The 23,293-nt window shown below is 39.3% G+C and overlaps 1 protein-coding gene across 1 annotated transcript in view; it reads left to right on the top strand.

The window, feature by feature from the left end:
* NRXN3 (neurexin 3) overlaps positions 1 to 23,293 on the top strand; it is a 1,531,407-nt gene that overhangs the window by 1,173,339 nt on the left and 334,775 nt on the right. The window contains exon 13 of the mRNA XM_054513824.2: positions 5,293 to 5,474. Within this exon, the coding sequence (XP_054369799.2) occupies positions 5,293 to 5,474 (182 nt within the window). The remainder of the gene's footprint in view (positions 1 to 5,292; positions 5,475 to 23,293) is intronic.

The raw sequence follows: 23,293 nt of genomic DNA on the forward strand, positions 1-23,293 counted from the left end.
TTCAATAAATGCATTGCAGGACTGTTTGTAAAATGTGTATCACTTACTTTGTGCTCCCTAGAGGCTTCCTCTGTAGTGCAGAGGTTTTGTTGATAGTTTCCTATCCACTATTCACTTCCTCCTTCTTGTGGAGCTCCTGGTCCCCAGGGATTCCTTTCGGGAAGCTTCATGCTATGGGCCCACAGGATAGCTAGAAGAGGGCAGAGTCAAGGAAGGGGTGCACTGATTCTACTCTCAGCTTCACCACTTAACACCAGGTCCAGTCACTTAATCTCCTGAGTCTTTATTTTCTGTTTTATTCGAACGAAAATGTTTGCCATTGACACTTCAGTCGGTACTGGGGGAAGAGGCAGCAAATGAGATACTCCCAAAGAAACAATCTGAAAACCATTCAGTGCTATGAACATAGAAGGTCCTGCTGAGATGAATACTCCCTGAAACAGCCAGGGGTTTGTGTAAGAGGAACCATAGAGCAAACTGAGTAAAAGAAATTGAGAAACTTTTTTTCTTTTTTTAGACCATCAGTCATTTTGAGATCCTTGAGTTTTATGTCTCCATTTGCTAGGAGAGTTATGTGTCATTTCCAAGTCTTTCCATTTTGGTTTTGTTAGCTATCTGGTTAATTGATCTGAATAAAAGATAGTTTTAAGTCAGTAGCAATAACTGCATCTACAGGCGTGATATATTTTGTCATTGATAGTCCATTTATTTTCCAAAAGGATTTACCAACTCACAGTAAAGAACACAAATGTGGATAAGGTTGATGAAAGAGTAATACAACAGAAATGAGGAATGAGGGGCCTGAATAATAGAGGAAGACAGATATATTACCTTGGTGTCATGAGATTTTATACTAAGTTCTCAGGTAATGTTCAAAGAGCACTGGAGGAAGAGTTTGACTCTTTGTTTCTTACCCTGGTTTACCTACCAGATGGTTTGCACAGCAAGAATTATATTTATTTTATTATTTAACTTATTATTCTACATGCTATATTTGTCCATGAGTAAATTATCTAGTTCTCTTTAAATTTAATTTTCTCAGGTCTCCCCTGGGACATGCTTGCATTGTTCCATTTTAACACCAACCAAAAACTATTTCAGGGAAAGCTGATTTGCTTTATTTCCTTTCTTTTTTAAAAAGCATAAATAAACAAGCAACATTACATTTAGATGAATTTCTGGAGCCTTTTATCTGTAATTATTTGATGGAAAAATAATAAATTAATTCCAGGTAGTTTACTATGTTTTCTAACTAAACTTGCCTTATTTCTTACACACACATACACATATGTATATGCATACACATATGTATGTATATATTATTTTTATATCAAATATAAATCCTAAATAGTCTATGATTCTATTTCTATTGGTAATTGCCAAAAAGAAATAATATGCTACTTGGATATAAGAATAGAAAACAGTGTCATAATGGCAGGACCATGAGGTTAAGAAGTCAAAGCTACAATAGTAATAATTATCCAAATGGTCTAAATAAGGACATGTTAAGTTGCCATCAATAATTATATTAAATTTTAGTAAAATGAGCAGTAATATGCACCACAGGTTTAAGAACTATTTCTTGGAGAAATGTATGACCTAGAAAAAATTTTATCTTTTATTGTCCTTGAGAAACCATCGATCATCTATTTAATCAGCTTGTTGTATAACTACATAAAGCTATTCCCCAGGACTTCTTCATGATCTAAGTGGAGCCTGTCCTACCCTCTTCTTCCCCCCAACCAATTCCATACACAGAATACACCCCAAAACATACATATTCATACCCTCACATACCTGGCTCTGCCAAAATCACCATCAGCCCCATCACAGTAAATAGCTTGCTAATTAAAATACAATAAGCCAAACCCATTTTTTTGGTGCTCTTGAGACAAAAGAAGTTGCGTGTTAAATAACATGTCAAATTCGTTGACTGTTTGAAAACGGTGTGTATACATATCTTGGTTAATGGTGACATTGTGGAGATTTCATTTCTGAAATACTCTGTTGGTGGAACTCAGCAATCTCGGCGGCTTCCAAACTTGCAAATTCTGCAATGTTGAATGGTCAGAATGCCACCACAGCAGTTTTTCTTCAGTTGAATTGATCACTTTTTGCTAGCAAGCAGGAAATTCATCGTTCTGATTGTTAATAAATGGAGTATGATCTTCACACCAGTATACTTAGCACAGCGAGAAACCAACAGTCAGAGAAACTAGGCTCAGGGGAGAAAGCATGTGATGTGGTATTGCATGGCTTGGAAATGAAAATCTTTAATGGATTAAGGAGGGTTCTTACAGTTCTTAGGATGTTCCCCAAATGTTGATTTGTAATCCACATTTTAAAATAACAAAATTAACTTTTTAATTTGAAAATGTAAAGGAAAATAAGTCCATGTTCCCCCTAGGACTCTAGGCATTTTATATTAAAATTAACAGAAAGTGCACATGCAAGATAGCAAAGCTAACTAAAGAGGGGAAAAAAATAACAGGTTTTCAGAATAGAAAGTTGTAAATATTAATTAACTTCCTTTAAAGCCAACATTGAACTATGGGAGCATTCAGGGTCTTTATTTACCCTTACTAGGAAAGCCGATACCAAGGAGACACATTTTTAGATTTATTTCCACATGGCAGAATAAGCCAATATGCTAAGGACTTTGTACTTTTTTGCCCTTTTCATCTACAAAGTTAGAATTATCTAACATAGCGGCATCCTAAATTCAGAACAACAAAAGCAAGCAAAATAATTTTTAAGGCTGATTTTTGATCTACCTTGAGATTATCATAGTGAGGTTTTGTTCTTTGTTTATTTAAAAATTAAAGCCATGATGACCTCCTAACCACTATATATAAGAAATTGTGTATTTATCTTTTAAAATGTTCTTCCTTTTTATATTCTTTATATTGAGAATTACTGAACAGTCAGTGGATAAAAAATATGAGCAGAATAGAAGGTTTGTAAATTTATTTGTATGGTTAGAAGACCAGACTAGCTTTTGAAAATATGCCAGGTTTGGGGGCTATGGCTTTGTTTTCATTCCATTTTGGTCTTATAGGAACATGTGAAAAGAATAAAGTATAGTCAACTTTGCATCACTGGTATAGTTTATTGAATAATTTTATTAAGCTATAATTGGCATATGGTGAGGACAGGCTTTTGGAAGCAGGAGGGAAAGCTGGAGACTTAAAGAGGTGCCATTTATGTAAGTCAGATGCTTGGGTCTCTATTTCCAAACATTGTTAACAAATGAAATATCCCATAGAACTGTTGTGAAGATCCAGCTAATGAATTTGAAAGGGTTTTTTTAAAGTGTAAAACACCACACATAGGTGTTGCTGTTATCAACTTTGGACTTGCTCTTTTTGTAACAAAGTGATAAAATTATTTCCTGATAGAGTATGGATTTATCTCTGTAGCAGAATCCACTATATATTTAGGATAAAATAGGGTAAGATTTTATAAATTGCCACAAAATGTCACAGGCTGATTTGCATTTTTGGTGATTCTATACATTGATCACTGAGTAACCTTCAGTTTTCCAAATAAAGAATAAAGAGGGTGGCAATGACATTTGTAATCATCTACAGGAAAGGGAATTATTTAAATTCTTCACAGATGGATAGATATCAAGGGTAAATCATTATGTCCACATTTCTAAGTTTAAGAAGCATTAAGGGTATCTGTGGATGGTGAGGAACAGATATTGTTTTACATATAGCATTAATCATAAACTTTCCATACCACAATCCCAAATTCTCCAGATGACTGTGGAGGTCTTTTCAGACACTATCCCCTTAGGATTGAGACATTCATAAAAGGAAGATAATGTTATACTACATGTAATATACAAACTGAGCATATTGGAGAGACTAGAATAGTGACCTTTCAAAAAGGACAAATTAGATTCTATATGCCTCAGAGTATAATGTGGCTTAGTGCTTAAAATAAGGATGACATATGACATATACTCCTAATTCTAGCCTCATAGCAGTTGACTTTATTATTTCTAAATAAGCTGCATAACTCATTTTTTCTTCACACAACATAATTCAATCCAATATTCCCTGTAAACTAAATGTGAACCAGTGCTGGAGATTTTTAGTGAAGTTGAAGAAATCTGAATGCTTATCTAATGCTGCTTTAAAATAGTTTCAAGGATTGGACCATGTGCAGTCGGAACACAGAAGAAAATCTGCTAAATATTCTTTGAACTTTGAGATGAGTAACATATGGAAGTACTCACTATGGGTAACATACATATAGCCATAGAAACTACAATGATGTAGTCTGTTCTGGGTACCAAATCTAAATGGTTTCCTCCAAATTTAGATTTTAAAACCTATTTTTAAAAACAGACTTTTAAAACTTATGAGATGCAAATATTTTCTTTATTTTTCTTCCTGTTTGTTTTCTACGTATTTTTAAATTAATATATTCTTACTAATCCCTGGCTTTGTAAAAAGAGTGAAAAGATGGTAAATACTAAAAACACTGATAAATCCACTATTCATAAGTGGCAATACCACTTATGTTCCAAATTCATCACTGTGAGATTTTTTTTCCTATGTCTTCTATACTCCCTTTTTGAAATTGAGTTTGGAAAAGAGAGGGAAGCTGTTACATAATACCAGATAAATACCATCACTATGGAAGTAAATTAATTTTTAAAAGGCTTCTGGAATTAATTTTTATCACATATTTTACAGCAACATAATAGTGAACTAGGCCAAGGCAGAACTTGGTCTTCTCAGGCTCCAGCCTTCTTTTCTGTGGGGGTGCTCGCAGGTCCAGGTGTGAAAAGAATGATGGCTTTGGACTTACACCTTACGTCTTGTGAGGCATTCCCGGAGCTGCTCCTGGCCCCACAGGCCAGAATGTTCTGAGAGCTAAGAGATGGGGGGAACTAGTTTTCTCTCTCATGCCTGTCCTAGCTGAAATGGAAAATTAACTCTGCTGTTGAGGAAATGGGGCAAGTTGTCTGTCACCACGTACCCATGCTCTCAGACAAGGCATGTTATTTGCCGTCCGCCATTATACACAGGAACTGAAGATGTTCGGGATGCCTCTTGCTAACATCTGCTTTGTTATTAATTCATTTTGCCTGCATCTTTAATTTGGGGTGACAGCCGCCTTGCGAGGCTTTGGTTGCCATCCCTCTCAGTAAGCAAATACCGGCAGGTGGGGGCTGTCTCCTCTCCGCAGCGGTCTGTGCAGAGCCTCCGCAGTGTGCCTGCAGCTGCAGATGCACGATGCATGCCCTGATGGCCCCCTCTCTCCTTGCTTTCACAGCTGGCGCTACGTACATCTTTGGGAAAAGCGGAGGCCTCATCCTCTACACCTGGCCGGCCAATGATCGGCCCAGCACGCGCTCTGACCGCCTCGCCGTGGGCTTCAGCACCACCGTGAAGGATGGCATCTTGGTGCGGATCGACAGTGCTCCGGGCCTCGGTGATTTCCTCCAGCTTCACATAGTGAGTACCAGGCCTGGGCCTGGATTTCTTTGTCTTCCTGCTGGTGTGAGTCGGTGAGCCAGATTAACGCCGCGGAACATTCTAGATAGGCTCGGCAAAGAGGCACATGATTATAAAAATTGCCTAGGTGTGTTGGAGCCGTATCCCAGGGCTAGCCCCGGTGTCAAGCCTCGTTTGTCCCTTTAGACGTGAACCTGATGCCCATGGGGTACCTCGGGGATAAAAAATGAAAAACTCTTTCAGTCCAGACACCCAAACCACTCAGCTGTGTGGTTTGGCCTGTCATGCAACATTTAGCAGACTGCCTGGGTGTAAATAAGAGATTTACCTGGTACTTTGCCTTCACCTGTTGGCAAGTAGCAAAGCGCACATGGGTGGTAATAACCTCCTATGCTGGAGGTCAGCAAAGTGTTTTTGTAAAGGGCCAGATGAGCAAGTATTTTGGGCTTTGCAGGTGATACAACCTCTGTCAGACTCTCAGCTCTGCCATTAGAATGTGAAAATGGCCATAGATAACATGTTTTTAAGAAATGTGTGTGACTATATTCCAATAAAAATTTATTTTATAAAAGCAGGCTGCAGGGGGACCTGGGTGGCTCAGTTGGTTAAGCATCTGACTCTTGATTTTGGCTCAGGTCTTGATTTCAGGGTTGTGAGTTCAAGCCCTATGCTGGGCTTCACACTGGGCATGGAGTCTATTTAAAAAAAAGCAGGCTGCAGGCTCTACTTTGATGACCCCTACCCTAGGCTGCAAACTTCCTCATACACGTGTAAAAAGCATGTGATAAAAACCAAGGCCAGGGTGGGTGGGGCAAAAGGGAAACAGCACAATAACCCAGAATTGTTAGATTCATGTATATTGTATATCCAACATTTTGTTTGTATATATAAGCCCAATAGGACTGCAACCTCAGTCAGTGCAGATTGTTTAAGAACACAGTGCAATTCTAAGAAATTAAAATGATTTGGAGGAAAAAATTACTTCGTTACGAGGATAGAAAATATTTTTATAGCAACAATTAACCCATTTTATCACCTGTGCAGTCTGCAGTTAGGAAAGTAGGCTAAAGAAGGGTATGATTCTCATCCATAAGCACCCAAAGTGCAGCTACCAGGAGCAAAGAGAGGAATTGTTCTCATTAGTTAGCAATGACAAGGCCAGAAAGAATGGATTTAATTTGGAGCAATAAGAATTCAGTTTAAATAGCAGGGGGAAAAAGCAGTTGAGAGGAAAGATCAACTGGGGATTACCACCAACCTCCAAAAAAGGAGGAAAAGGAACATTTTACTGGGCATCTTTGAATCTGAGTTTTGCTAATGTGCTGGTCTACTGAGGAAGGCAGAGAGTTTGATTTTATGGCTGGTCTCTGGAGTGGAGGTGGCTGGCTGGAACCACCAGCAGCCAGCTCAGCCGGCAAGCGCCACCCATCTCCCTCACCGGCTCTTCCAGTATGCCTTGGAAACAGGAGCAGCTTGAAGTGTAAGGCTTGAGCTGGAAGCCTGTCAGCCTCAGTGTGAGCCAAACCAGGCAAGAGTGCAGGGAAGGGCTGGTTAGGAATGATCACCTTCAAAAAGTGAAAGAGGGGTCTTAACGGAGTTCTGAACCTTTATGCTTTCTCAGATGTTTCAAGAACCATATGGTCCTATGAGCCTGAGCTTAAGCATTTTAGAAAGTCATGCCAAGGAGCACAGAGAAAAGCAGCCATAGTTTGTATGGTTTATCTTTATTTGGCTTCTAAAAACCACCATAATTTACAAAACTGTGAGATTTATGCTGCATATAACTTAATGACTATTTCATGGCGGCTATAACGGCTATTATTACCAGCTCGCTTGCATTTTCATGGTGATTTATCTTCTTTTTTTGTTCAGTGTGACTTACTAAGAAAAAGATGATTTGGCACAGCCATGAGCATCTTTTTTTGAGTCAGATAATGTGCTACCAGTTTATCCACTTCTCCCCTTTTGTGTTTTGTAGAGCATCTCCACTTTTAAGAGAAACGTTTCTTATTTTCTGAAAGTTTACTTAAAATGCTTTGTTTTTATAAAAGGGATATGAGGATCCTGGGAACTTCTAGGAGGAACTATAGCATTCTGTTTTAATATCTTTAACAGCAAAAAAAGAAGAGATTTTACATCAAAATGTGTAGACCCACTTGGGTCCTGTGGACCTTTTCCAGTAATACTATATCATTGCTTAAACATTCTAGAAAATCCCAACAGATTGCCCTTTATCAATTGACATCATCTGACCTTCTTAGAGAAAAGAGAGACCCTACGATATGGAGAAACCACATCCTTCTGGAATGGTCCTGACATGCTCATGACCCTCTTGAGCATGGGATCACTCCATTGGTCTAATAATTACAAACCATCTTTTATTCCCTAGTGGATTATCTCTGGTGTCTACCAGAGGTAAAAACTGTGTGACTGTATTACAATAAAAATTCATTTATAAAAGCAGGCTGCAGGCTGTACTTTGGTGACCCCTGCCCTAGGCTGCAAACTTCTTCATAGAGATGTAAAGAACCTGTGATAAGACGTGAGGGCAGAATGGGCAAAGCAAAGGGAAGCTTCCTTACCACATTCAGGAATAAAGGAATCCAAGTAGAAGATCAAAAGACTTGATTCCAAAACCTGCTTCTTGTTTTGGACATTTACATAGATGCACCAGGAAAACGAAGCCATAAATACCTACTAAGATACTTTTATGTGACTTTTACAATCTGTAAAATGTAGATTTGTTTAATGCACATAGCTTATTTCCTTGTATGAAAGAACATTGCTCAAAAAGAAAATAATTCAAGGACAATTAAGGAAAGTGGAAAGCGTTGGGCAGGAGGAAAAAGGATCCATTCCTGCTTGCAGTTTACCTAGAGAAGAGAAACCCACCAGAGGAAAAGAAGTGATGGCAGACACAAAGAGGAGAGGGAGGTAGGATGGATCCCAGAGGTAAGGGGAGGAAGGAGGCACTGGGCCTGGGGAAGAGGACCTGTCCTCCTGGAGATGTGCTCCTAGCAAGGGGTCATACGTGGCAAACTTCATTCTTCCAGTGTGGCTGTTGATTGTGGAAACAACCAAGAGTAACTTGGTCCTACTTCTGATTGGTTGCCAAGCTCCTAAGTTGCTCAAAAACAAAGTATAAACTCAGTAATTAGCAAGTCCTAGAAATTCCTGAAGTGTTTTGAGCCACAGTAACTCTGTCCTTGGAACAAGCCCTTTTTACCCCCCACTTAGCCTATTTGAAGGAAGAGAAAATGCTCTTCCAAGAACGCCAAGGAGTCTGACCCTGAGGTGAGCACCTTTTCTAGAACAGACCTGCTTGCTGTGGAGTCCCCTGAGCAGGGATGGCAAAGAGGCTTCCTCTTGTCTGCCAGCTCTGAGGACCTCTCACTTCCTCACTTCAAGCTTTACAGTGGGTGGAAAGAATTCTGAGAGCATCAGGCAAATTTAGCAGGTAGGAGTTCCAGCTTCCAGCAGGGGAGTCCACCCCCTGAGCTGAAATGGGACTTTGTGGATGGATGCATGCTGCATGGATTACCCTTGCTCTAGGCTACCTGCAATCCTATCCCTGACCTTTCCCACTTCTTTCCCTTTGTCATCCTGAAATGCCCATGCATTAAAAACTCTTTAGGAAAATTGGAATCTTCTTAAATTCCTTCTCCACTGGAAGCTCTTGAATCATGTGCTAATTGGTTCAAAGTCATTAGTCTTTTTTTAATTATTATTCATTCAGTAAATATTTATTGAGTACTTACTACATGGTTAGCAATGGGAATAAAATAGTTACCTACTTTCACTAAAATCTCCAACCTTTTGGAGCTTAAATTATGCTAGAGGATACAGAAATTAGTTTTTGTTTTGTTTTGTTTTGTTTGCTTTTTAAAATTGAAGTCAAATTAACATTTAGTGTTGTATTAGTTTTAGGTTTACCATAGTGATTGGACAATTCTACACATTACTCAGTGTTCACAATGTTATTACAATATTATTGACTGTATTCCCTGTGTTCTACATTTCAATTCCATGACTTAATTATTTATAACTGGAAGTTTGTACCTCTTAAACCTTTTTATCTATTTCATCCCCATCCCCTTCCCCTTTGGCCACCACCAGTTTGTTCTATGTAAAGTCTGTTTTTTGTTTGTTCACTTGTTTTGTTTTTTAGATTCCTTATATAAGTGAAATTATATGGTATTTGTCTTTCTCTGACTTGTTTCACTTAGCATAATACCCTCTAGTTCCATCCATGTTGTTGCAAATGGCAAGATCTCATTCCTTTCTATGGCTGAGTAATACACTGTGCATATACATCACATCTTCATCCAGTCATCTATTGATGGACACTTCAGTGGCTTCTATATCTTGGCTTTTGTGGGGGTTTTTTCTTTCTTTTTTTTTATTATTATGTAGAACAACAGATAGTCTGAGCAAACCGAAATGGGAAAAAAAATGCACTGACAGTACATACCCCACCTCTGTCTTGGTGCCCCTTTCTTTACATCAGTTCTTCACCTGAAGGCGTCAGTGCTTCAAATTAGCTTACGTTTCTTCATTTTTGGTTCACACTTCCATGATGCACTACTTTCTGTGTCAATTATTAATCGTAATATTAATGAAATCACAGATGAAACATGTTTGGCAAAGGCAAAAAGATCTTTGCTTGCACTACGTAGGCATGAAATGAAATTCTGTGCAGGGAGGGTGTCTTAGGGCAGAGGGATTTGTAAAGAAATATTACTTCAAATGTGTTTTCTCCATTGATATCTATTGTTGAGGAATTAATCTGCTCAATATTTGGAGAGAAGCTGCTATTATTTGCAAGTGACATCTGCCTACTGACCTCTCATGTAGGCTCTATGAAGCTGTGTCATGTTACACTCACCTTCATTTATCCAATCAGTAAAAAACTGAATAGGACCAGAGAAGGGATTACCATGAAGTGCTTGCTATTCTCTCATGAAACTCTTGACAACCTCCTTTCACCACCTACAAAATAGAAGGTCAAGCATAACTGGGCAACAATTAGCTTCTCTTTATGTAGTTAATACAGGGTGTAAAAAAGATATGCTATTAATTTCTTTCTCCCTGTGTGTAATTTACAGTAAATCCTCTTGGATTCATTTTTTAATTATGAACCTTTCAGGAACAGTGAAAATTTATGTGTCAAGGCATCTGTTTTGTTTGACAAGAATCTATAACCTTCTCCAACTGTTTCTCTCCTGACTTATAATGTAGATACTTAGATAAAACAGAGTAAGAGAAGAGAGAGGACCGCTGTCCTGACTTACCCCCTTTTCATAATGGCAGAGTGTTCTCCTTGCAAAAACTGTCCCCCCGCCCCCAACCCCAGGTAAAAGGCTCACAGTATTCTCTCAGTGCCATGTTTGGGGAAATAGAATATTTATTAAGTTTGGTATGTACAGTATTGTTTTTCTATAATTTATAGCATTTGGAGAGACTCCTGGAGAATAAATGGGAGCAAAGCTGAATTATGATAAACGGTCTGTTCCTCATATTTATTGCATCTATAAATTGCTGGCCCGGATGCCTCATTCAGCTGTCTCTGTGTGAGATATTTACAATAAAACATCAACATCTGCTGAGTTAGTCTTCAGTGAGGTTAGGTGCTTAAGTGTTACCTTAGATTTGTGTCTGGATTTGGCCAGTGGCAGAACTGGATTTGACTTAGGAGACTGTATATGGGGGAATCTGCAGAGGAGTACAGAGGAATGTTGGCATTTTTGAGACTGGTAACACAAGTAGAGAGGGAAAGAGCAAGAAAACAACAAAGATGTCCAACAGATGCAATTTTGTTTCCCACAGAGTGCTGTGCACTGCAGGTTGGCTCCGTATTCCCTTTCATTGCTATTTGTTCTTAGTGAAAAAGGCCTCTTTGGGTTTTCTGGGCTTAGGAGCTTTTCCAGATCATTAGCCACTTCTGTGGAGAGGGCCTGCTGGGGATCTTCTCTGCAGCTTCCAGCTTAGCCGTTCCATCCCGGCAGAACTGGAGAAGAAGGTGGGAGAGGGGAGTGGAAGTGGGGATTTGATGAAGTGAGCACTTACGCAGGCTGGACCAGACGCAGCTCCCTGCATGGGAGTTGGGGTGTGTTTTCTCCAAACTCTGTTATTCCCAAAGTATTTCTATCTAAATCTGTTTACTTTGATGGCACACTCGGTTTCGAGGGCAGCCTGCCATGATGGAAAAATGTATTTAATTTGAAATAAAAAAAAGATGTGGATTTGAGTCTCAGCATCCAGTGAGCTCTTTGGCTGTGAGCAGGTCATCATTGCCCTGGGCTTCACCTTCCTCTTCTTTTAAATGGGCACAAAAAAATACTACACTACAGGGTTTTCCTGAGGTTCAGAGGGAATAAAGTATTTAGGAGTTGTTTGTTTTCCACCAAAAACTGCACAAATGTAGGATGGTAGTTTTCTTGATGACATATCTGGAAGGTGATAACTTCAACAGAGGAAAAAAAATTAGGGAATGAAGAGTGTTTTAAAATTAAAAGTAGAGTCTCATTTTAAGTATTTTTAAAAGCCTGCCAAGACTGTTTCTGAAAACAAATTCCTGTTTAATCTGATTGAAAGCAATTGTTTTTGAATTAATCAGATTCACAATTGAGACTTTTGGGAGTGTCCTATAAGAACAGGGTGAAGAAGCCAGGTACCTCTGAGACAGACCTGGTTAGGTCAATAGGATATGACATGGAGCTTCCTTGGCATGTCATTGTAGGGCATTTTGTCTCCATACAACAACACAAGGTGATGCATGGTGCTTTCACTGCCCTTCAGTATAATGTTCCAAAGGGCTAAGACATAAACAGCCTGGTCCTACCCTTGGGAATTAACAGAGCCCAGAGAGAGTCCTTGCTGCAACCAGCGTCCTAATGAGGGTACAGCCACATTGAGTGGGATGAGTAGCTGCCACCTCCAAGTAAACTGGAAACTAAAAAGCACATATACAAGTAAAAGCATTTTATAGACTTTGATTCCTCAAAATATGCAGGAAAAGTGAATGATAAATTTAGTGTATAGATAAAATGTATAATAATGCCATCATAAAAATTGAGTCAACAAAATGTATAGAAAATAGTTCATGGGTGGTAAACAATGATGAGAAGCAGAGGCCAAATGGCCATATCTTTCTCATTTATCACTTACATCAGCGACTCTTTCACTGTTAACCGGTAACAGTCATGTTTCAGAATCCCTAATGCATACCAAATAGGAATTTAGAAAATTTAGGATTCAGAGAATTTAGCTCATGAACATCAACTAGTGTATTTAAATTGAGTGTTTTATATGTGCCAGGCAAAGTGCTACATTTTGGGGATACTGTAATCAACATTGGCTCACAGAGAGCTAACAGACTTGAAAGACCACAGTAATTAAATTATGAGATATTAGGTTTCCTACACATTATGAGATGATGTATATAACACGCTTGCCTCGCTCCTGGCATATAGTGAGCTTTCAGTTATGGATAGCTTTTAATATCACTGGTACTTTTTCATCAGTTAAAAAAAATTAAGTCAGAGAAAACAATATATTTTATTTTCCTAAATAACAGATAGACTTTAACCAGGTTTCTGATACTGCAACCTAAGAGATACAAAATTCTGAGAAGTCAGGATGCTACTGATTTAAAGCCAGCCTCGTGGCATATAGCCTAGATATACTGCATATATCCAGATAGCCGAACAAGTTCTGAATAGCAGAAGCCTTTTAGACATGTGAATTTGAAGTGCAGTAAGCAAGGCAAACTCTAGGTACCATCAAGTGAACGCTGGGGCTCATATGACTTAATGGCAGGCCTACCTTAACACTGTCAGCTGGATGAGTTGTCTCATTGACCCACCACTTAACACTGTTACTAGTCATTACTCCTGGGGTATTGTTCACTGCAACAGGGCACGAAATAACTCATTGACTCCCTGAAGCTATAGATGATAGATTTTAGATCCCTGACTGCATTCAGAAGGCATGGAAGCTCAGCGTATTAATGGGGGAATTCATTAGCCACCCACTCCATAGCATCGTATGCTTAGATCCTGATGCTGTCACTGCTGCTGTTTCAACTTGTTCGTGTGTCCCTGATAGATGGCAGAGGGAACTGTATAACTGTATTAGCCTCAAAGATAGTTCTGACAGCCAGACCTGTCACTTCCCAGTCCGAGATGATACTTTTAGAGCCTGGAATCACTTAAAGACATTTAGATAAGCCCTGTTGATAGATCAAGCTAACCTTCATCCTGAAGTCATTTCATACTCAGGATGACAGGAGACGATTGGCAATTAAGTCTCTTATTCTATTCTTGATTCCTTAGCTAACTGCTTTTAATTTGGTTTATTTTTCTACTCCGTTTTCTATAAAATGACAGGTAATTTAATGACACAGATGATTATTTCCTACAGTAACTTAGGACCATAAGTAAATCATCTTACACTACTATCATTATTATCACTTATACCACTTACATCGGTTGGCAAACTACCAGGTACCAGACGCTATGTAAGAATTCTGTTTACATCATCTTATGAACTCACAACAACTCAGTGAGGTAGTCACTATTAATATCCTCACTTTATGAATGAGGCAACTGATGTTTAATGAAGCTAAAGAAATTTCCCAAGATAGCACTGAGCAGGCATTCAGATCCAGTTCTGACTCTTAATTACTATTACACTCCTAATCAAAGTTTCAGAGTAGAAAGTATAGTGGCAATCATTTTAATTCAACATGTATTTGTGGAACAGTAATTTATTTGGGGTTGTTGGAGATATAAAGTTTAACATCAAGGAGGGAAAATAAAAATTGTACATGTGGCTGTTTTCAGACATCGGGTAGATTCCAAGGAAGGTAAGACTAGTATAGTTTGTAGAGATGAAGAAATGCAAATAGGGTGGGAGAGATTGTGGCTGATGGAACCTGAAGAAGGAACATGCTAGATGAAGATACCAGCATGAGTGTTACCTCAAAGGAAGGAGAAACAGGCTATGTTCCCAAATTTGTGAGGCGTTCAGTTTGACCAGAATAAATGTCTTGAGGGAAAAGGCCGACAGTGTGGAAAAGCAGAAAGAGCGTATGTTTTAGAGGCAAGTGGTCTGTGTTTCAAGATCTAGCTCTGCCCCCCAACCAGCTCTCTGGCCTTGGATGAATTATTTGACTGCTCTGTAAAATGGAGATAGGAATAGTAGTAATGACACCTTGCAAGTCTGTGTGAATTTATAATAACATATATGAAAATGCTTAATGAGTAACTGGTTTATGCCAAATTCATTATAGATATATCTTCAGTTTTGTTTGTTTGTTTTCTTATGAGGTACTCTAGGCCCATAGTGGAGAACTTGAATACCATGCTGATAGATTGCTTCTTAAAGTAATGAGAAGACATTGAAGGTCTATGAGCAGAAGATGAAATGCCCAAAGCTTAATTTTCAGAATGATTACTTTGGCTCTGTTGAAAGAGTGGTTTTCAATGGGTTCAAGGAAAGTAGATAGCAGGTTATTGTTTAAGTAGTCCAGGAAAAACATTTTTAAGGACTTATTCCATGATGACTATCATAGGAAGGTAATGAAGACAAAACAAAAGGATATTCATTTCAGAGAGAGAATCAGCAGGTGTTGCCAGCTGGTTGAATGGAAAGGGAGAGAAATAAGAAATATCTGAGAGACTGGGAAGGTCAAATTTCATTAACAATAACAGTAAAACAGGGCACACATAAGAAAAACAGATTTTAGGATAAGGCAGTCAGAGTCTGATACTAGTGATGGAGCGTATACATAAGGCATCCGAGAGTCAATTTAGAGATTCCCAGTTGGAAATGCATGATGAAGTCAGATGAGAGATGCGGGCAGAGGTAGGGACTTGAAAATTTGCAGCCTGAAATGACAAGGAAGACTGAGGCTTGCTTAGATCTACAGGGACATAAATGAGTAGGAACTTGTGAAATACGTATGTAACTTTCCAAAATGAAGGAGGAAAAGAGAGGAAGCTAAACAGAAAAGGCTAGAGGGTCAGAGAAAATCTAGGTGGTGAAGTCTTACAGAGATCCAGAGGATTAAGAGAGGTTTTGCACACACAAGTAGCTATAGAGCTAGCTTTTCCGTACCTTTTAGTCACACCTCTTTTATGTGCCATCAGTTTCCAGGGATGTCTTCTTTGTCTTTACTGGTATTTATTACAATATGTAATCTTTGTCATTCCAGTCTCCTCAGTAGTCATTCTGTGCTTCTTCTCTTAATAGTTGTCGTGGGCATTGCTAACTCAGAGCCAGAAGACTCCACCAACTAGCAGTTATCTTACATGAATGGTAGAGAAATAGACACTCTTCTGCCAACCTCATAGTATTGTGGAGAAGATCAAATGAGATAATGCATGTGAATGGGCCTGTTACCATTGAAATATCTACAAAGGAGATAAAATCATTTTCATAATAATGTATGCGTGCCTACCATCCAGCAGAGCTGTTGGTGCCTAAGATTTTGTGGTTGGAGACCTGGAAATGAGGACCTAAGAGATGCTAAGGTGGTTGTAGTTTTCAACAAGAGGGTTAGCAACCAGGCAAATGGCAGATCGGAGCCAAAATATGAATGGCCCAACTGTGAGAGCTCATAAACGGCTATGGTCTTCAAATGCTGTTTTTATCTGGAACACGTCTTCAGACCTTGCACCTCACCCCTTGGAGCATCACTTTGGGGGAGGCTGTTTGGATTTCAGGTCATACTACAGTTCCCCAAAGAACAAACTTCCTGATCCCATTGATCACCTTGTGTGGTGAGGCATGGAATCTGATTACCTTTATCATCATTTTAGCTTGGATAGCTACAAATGTTACCAATGGTCATAAAATTATCCAGCCCTTTCTTAAATGCAAACTACAGTAATGTAGTTTTAGTAAATCCTTTTGAAATAAATTCTACTGAAAGAACCTCTCTTACTCTTATAATCAAAAGAGAGCGACTTCTTATCACTACAAACTCACATTCTTACCTGATGGCATGCATATTCTTGTAATCACTCCTGCATTTGCTGTTTTATTCATTGTCTAGTCACTGTGCTAGCCGCTTTGTATATAAGAGCTCATTCGTCCTCACACCACTGCCCAATTGGTGAGATTGCCTCAATTTTAGAGATTAAGAAACTAAGGCTCAGAGGATTAAGTAGCTATTTGTTCCTAGTGTTAAGGGAAGGAAAAAAGATGAAATAGTGGTGTGTTTGATTCTGATGTCATACATACTGGTTTTGATAATTACCTATTCAATATTAAAGTCAGAGGTGGTGAATTTAATATAGGGCCTGTGATATTTTTTTTGAACCATGCAGTTAAGAATGGTAAACAGAAATAGAGGGATGGAGCACAGCATTTTGGCTAAAGCAGAATACATAATTGGAATTAGGTCACTTTCTTTTGGGATTCAAAGAAACTCTCCATTTTACATTACATTTTATTGCTTTCCAGTATTTGTTTTTGTCTCAACGGCATTAAGGCACCCAATTACTCCCAAACCACTTTTTTAAACATCCCTATGCAAAATAGGCTTGGAAATTAATCTGAGGTTTTAAATGCAATATGGTGCAACGAGAAGCTCAGAGGTAACTTTTTCCCCCAAATTTTAACACAAATCCTTTCAAATGTAGTATATATGAGCAGAGATTACTAGATAAATGCATTCTCATATTTTAGCATGATAAATGCCATGTTAGAAGTCTTCAAATATCCCTGGTTGAAAACCCTAAATGATCTCAAATAATACAGAGACACATTTAGTCTCCCTGCAGTCAGTATTTAATTTTTATATTTCTAATTTAAAACCAGGTATGAGTATCTTCATGACAGCGCCAGGCTGTCATCCACTGACCTATTTACTTCTAAAGTCTAGTGGCAGAATAGAGTAAAAACTTGAAAGGGAGACCTTTACACTGAAAATCACATTTCTTGGAGTGGGAGTAGATTCCATTCAACTTGCCCCTGCCTTGATGCCTAATTCCTAAGGTTAATAGGCTTTCATGTTTGCTACTTAGATCAGCAGTACTGGAGCTGGTTTTGTTGCATGGCTAAACAGCAAAGCTTAAATTCAATACTAAAGTGTGAAAGAGGAAAATGAGTTTAGCGTGACATGTTTCCCAAAGCACTGTGAAGGGGCATTGGGTGAAGTCCTTGACTACCCACAAAGAGCAGCTATCTTTAAAAATAAGACAAACATCTCCCTGAGGTTTAGCTGAGAATAGAAATAGGGGTATATAGCAAGAAGTATAACATGACAAACTTGGTTTTAGAAAAAAGGCAGGTGGGAGGAATAGATTTGCCAAGTTAAAATTAGCCAGGCAGGCAAAGATTACCAGCCCACTTCAGTGAAAGACGATTCATTCATTTATTTATTCAACCAGCTGCTACTATATATCAGGTAAGTTCTAGGACCTGGGGATACAAGAGTAAACAAGATAGACAAACTACCTGTTTGCATGGAGCTTACCTTCTAATGGGTACGAGCAATCAGAACCTGGGTTCTGCAGAATTTGCTGAAAATGCAATGTTGTATATATTTAATTAATTGCCATATTAACAGACTGGCAAATCCGCACTAAACTTTTATTTCCATCTTTGTATTCTTCTCTGTTTCCCAAATCTGCATGTGAACCTCTCTTACTCTTATAATCAAAAAAGAGTGCAAAGGGCCCTCTCACCAGCTTGTTCTACTGAGGCCACTATTAACGACCGCTCTAGTTTGTTTTCAGTACCAAAATGAAACAGAAAGGAATAACATCTTTACCCTCCATTTCTGTTCCTTTTTCTTTGAAATGACTGTGGCCATTCCTGTTGTTTTATCTTGTAATCGTGCAGCATTCCTCAGAACATCCATCTATATTTCACAGATAGCAAATTGCTAGAGGCATCCAAACAGTACTGAGAAGAAAAAAAAAGACAAAGACCAAAATCAAGTGAAAACTCACGCTCCCTGGGAGATAGACCGCACTGTTTTCAGAATACTCGCTAAGCCTGCTTATTCCATCCTGTCTACATATTGACCTAGGGCTCCCAGCCCCCCACACCCAGTCAATGACAAGAGCACCCCCTGTGGTGACACTATCAGTACAAATTAGGTTTTTCCCTTCACTTCACTGAATGCCACAGGAAACAGAATGGGACCACATGTTTCCCTTTGATTCACACCCAAACACTGCAAAACACAGAGTGTGCGCTTCCTTCTTCAAGCTGTGTGTGTGCGTTAAACACAGGCAAACATTGGACTGAAATGCAGACACAGTAAGTCAGCTCTGGGGAACACCATTCAAGTCTTTTTCTTTCCTTTTTCTAAATCTTGATCTTGTATTTGAACTAGGTCTCCGCAGAGACTCTGGGAATGATTATTTTGCAGTGATTCTCCAAAGAACAGTTAAATGCGTTTAATCCAAAATTGGGGATTCACCATCTTGTAACAGACCCTCCCTTCTGGAACTGAGAACTTACCATTAGCTCTCTCCTTCTAAATAACAAAACAAAACAAAAACACCCACTTTATGTAATGGGTGGGAAGGCACTATGGGAAGTTTTCCGTATGTTTCCACAAATTGTTTCTTTGTAAAAAGTGAGTGTTTGATATAAATAGTATATTAACAAAGAACTATCCTGGCTGTGAACTCCAACCCTAGCAGGAAAACCAAACTTCTCAATGAGGCATGCAGCTTGAGCCCTCGTTTCTCTCTCCAAGAGAACAATGGATAGTGAAATAGTGAGACTTGATGCCAAATTCTCTGAGCGTGGTTTTGCAGAGAACTTTGTAAGCACGGTGACATCTCTGTGCGGCACAGGCCAGGATCACAGGATTGACAAAGAACAGTTCATTTCACACAGCAGGAAAAATGTGTATGTGTGTGTGTTTAAAAGCCCAAACCGAACCACACTGTTCTGTGAATTCATATTCTACTGCTAACCACCAAGAGCCACCTTATAAATCTAGCCACTGTGGTCTCCACCCTCTCTCTGCCACAGAAATCATTCAGCGTCTTCATTCATCCCCTGGCCTGCCCCACACCTGCAGACCTTCTATAGTATGAGTCTTCTCACACCGAAGAAGTGTTCACAGTGTGGGGTCATACCTTTGCATTCTATACATAAACTGAGCTCTCAAACATTTTCATAGACACAGCTGTTTATAATGCTTAGTTTAGAAGAGCCTAGTAATTTGCCTTTACATTGCTGTCCTAAGGGCACATGTTTGCCCACTCAAATATTTGGGACTCACATATCTGTTTCATAGATACAGTCTGTTATTTAGCATAACACATTTAAAGATTTCAACTCAATGGTTCAACTTATTTGTGCTCTTTGAGAACCTTCATACTGAACACAGAATGGTAATTTATAAATGAAGATTTCATTAGTTTTTCTGGGAAAAGTTGGGTGTCATTCCTAAAATATGACATTCCATATACTATGCATAAAAGAACACATTTTTCTATCATTTTAATGCATGATTTTACAATATTGGTATGTCAAGAGTGTGCTTAACTATTCGATTCTAATTAAGAGTCTTCACACAAAACTCCCAATTACTTAGCCTTTTGTGAAGGGGGCTGCCTTTTAGGGGTGCATCTGGGAGCTCTGAATTGCAACAAGAGTGAAAGGTGGTTCGTGATTGAGGAATGCATCATTAATCCCTGTTTCTTACTCAAGAGCTTGGGGCTTTCTGGATCAAAGTGCTTCAGAAGCTTCTTCCCCGGATTACTTTTCCTGTTTCATTCCTCAGATAGTCAAGAATTTCCCACCCCCACCCCCCCACCTGCACTACTCCTGACGATTTTACCTAAACTTTTTCTTCCATTGCTTCAGGCCATTGCTTCCAGTCATATCATCTTCTGAGACCATGAATAATTCTTTCCCTTCAATTCTATTGTTACCTTGAAGGTATTTATAGGCTGTGATCTAGTCCCCTAGAGTCATTGCTTTGCCAGACTTTATAAATTTAGCTCTTCCCACCTTTCCTCACATATTTTATCTTCCAGCCTTTGTAACACTGCCTTTTTTTTTTTTTTTTTTTTTGGGAGCCTATCTTTGTAGCTTCTCTGATATTTCATTATTTCTTCCCAAACGAAAGAGGTCAGAATAGCACATCATATCCCAGGTATTACTGTGAGTATCTGAATGTAGAGAGGGAAATCAAGTGAGAGGATTATTTCAAAACTGAACTTAATCTATTTGTGACTCAGAAAAATAGAACGGTAGAGAAATCTAACAAGGCACTGTCAACAAGTTTCCATATATTTTAACATACTGTAAGGATAATCACAGAGACTTAAGGGTAAGTGATGATTTTTTTTTTCTGAGAGAGAATGTCTTGATTCCATTGGGCACTTGCACCTGTCCTTTAGAGTAATATTTTCTTTAAAAATCTGGGCTTCAAATATAGTTGTATAATAAGATGGATTTTTCTCACCTAGTCCACACACTTTTAAACCAGTATTATCATTAATGTTGTCGTTGCTGTTGTTATTGTTAATATTATTTCTGCCCCTGTGGTTTACAATTAGGAAATGGCATCAAGCATTGAATTTTAGGAAGCAAAATAAATTGCAGCATGAACCACCTTGGCACTAGCTTTAAGTTCAAGTCCACATCCATAGGCGTTGGTAGGATTCGCCTCTGGGGGACGCTGCAAAGAGCCAGGCCCAGCTTAGCTCTCTAGTACCATGCCTCCAAACATTTTTGATTGTCCACACATAGGAAAAAAAATTAACCATGCACCCCTTATAAATATATACGTGTTTAATGTAGTGTGCACACGTGCTAACATGTTGTTTATATTATGAAACATACAGAAACATCAGAATTTCTAAAAGTGAAGATTTCACAGATAGATGTCCCAATATTTTTCACCATAACCCCAGTGAACCCACCTTGGCACCTCTGGGGGATGCTCAGCCCACTTTGGAGACCCCGCTCTGGTGGGATCTCTGTACTGATGATAGAGTGAGTGGCCAGACTCAGCATTTCTCAGGCAGAAGTCCAGAATGAATGGTTCAAGGCTGGAGGGCACCCGAGAGGCTGTTATTCAAACACTCATTTTAGAGATGATCACACGGAGGCCCAGAGACTTACCTACCTAGGGTCACAGTTGGCTAATGAGAAGGCTGGGGGTAAAACGCAAGCCTCATGATTGTCAGATTGCAGTGTGTAAGGAAAACACCAGGTATTCTGTTTCAGCTAGAATTTGAGGAAGGTGGAGACTGAGCTCCTGAAGGGTGGAGGAGAGGGTGAGTTGAAGGGTTGTGTTGATGGTGAGGTATTGTTTGCCTATGTGGCCTCTGCTCTCTTATGTTCCCTCCTATTGAGCCCTCTCTATAGGTTCTCTCTCTGTCTCTCTCTCTTTCTCTCACCAATGTAAAATTCAATTTAATAGCAGTTTCTATTTAATAGCAGACCTCTTTAACAAGAGCATGCTCTGGAGACAGACTTTCTAGGTTCAAATCCTGACTCTTACTTAAAGCTCTGTGACTTTAGGCAAGTTACATTAAGTTCTCCTTGCCTCAGTTTCCCCATCTATTGAAAGGGAGAATAATAAAGTCCCATTGGGTTGACGTTGAGGATTAAATGAGATGGTACCTTGAAAGCCCTCATATACTGCCTGACATCCTGAGGGTCTTTTAAATGTTAGCTGTTGTCATTGTTCTCATTTTACTAATACTTTTTCCCAAAAGCTTAAAGCACTTTGCCCTATACCATTACATTCCATTTTGTACATGCCCTCATGCTAAGCAGAGGAAAGCATTTTCCTTCCTGCCGTATAAACACGTACCCCGAGGCCCATGCATATGCTTATAGCCAAAATCAGCTCTGAATCCCAGCACAGACTCTCAACTGGTGTTCTGTGTCAAACTGTATTTCCTTTTAAGGTGAAAACAATGACATAAAACCTCATTCAGCAGAGCAGAAACATAGACTCCATAGTTTTCTTTTTCTTCTCATCCCACCCAAAGCATTTCCTCTGTGTGCATGGGGACCTGTTCTGCCAGAAGTCTGCCCAGCCTGGGGATAATGGCAGCAGTAGGGTTAAAGTAGGATCTGTTCATCTGCCTGACCTCTCAACCACATGAGAGCCTGTGTTACAACTTTAATAACTTCCTCACATAACTAGCTTTCTCCTCTCCCTTGTAGTGTTTCCATTTTCTCCAGTGTTCAGCATCAGGGAGTGTTATTAAATGATAAGGGGGTTTGCTTCCTCGTGTATATTGTGAGAAGCTGAGAGACAATGAGTGTTGTGACACATTGGAGGGCATGTTAGCACTGATTATGGGAACTCTGTATCAGAGAGCAGATCATATGACAGGACTGCATCTGGGACACTGCCTCCCTTCCCCAGAGAGTTATTAATGGGCCTTCATACCTGGGAGGATGGATTACGATGTCTGGGCAATGTGATAATTAGAGATGTGTCACTTATCATAAGCGGGGCCCCGGCACCCAGGGCTGGCAGCTCTGTTCCATGCATGAGGCAGTCTCCATGCTCCAGAGACAAAAGTGGAACTTGCTGTGGTGACCTTCCCTGAAGGAGGCCATCTTAAATGTCATGATGGGCATTGAGTGGTCATTGGCTTTGCACATAGAAAGAGAGTGGGATGGGTATTTACCCCAAAGATACAAAAGTAGGGATCCGAAGGGGTACGTGCACCCCGATGTTTATAGCAGCAATGTCCACAATAGCCAAACTGTGGAAAGAGCCAAGATGTCCATCAACAGATGAATGGATAAAGAAGATGTGGTATATATATACAGTGGAATATTATGCAGCCATCAAAAGGAATGAGAGCTTG

Source organism: Mirounga angustirostris, unplaced genomic scaffold (genome assembly GCF_029215605.1).
Source record: "Mirounga angustirostris isolate CCGP_5_RB_7025 unplaced genomic scaffold, mMirAng1.0.hap1 SCAF_9, whole genome shotgun sequence".
Lineage (NCBI taxonomy): Eukaryota > Metazoa > Chordata > Mammalia > Carnivora > Phocidae > Mirounga > Mirounga angustirostris.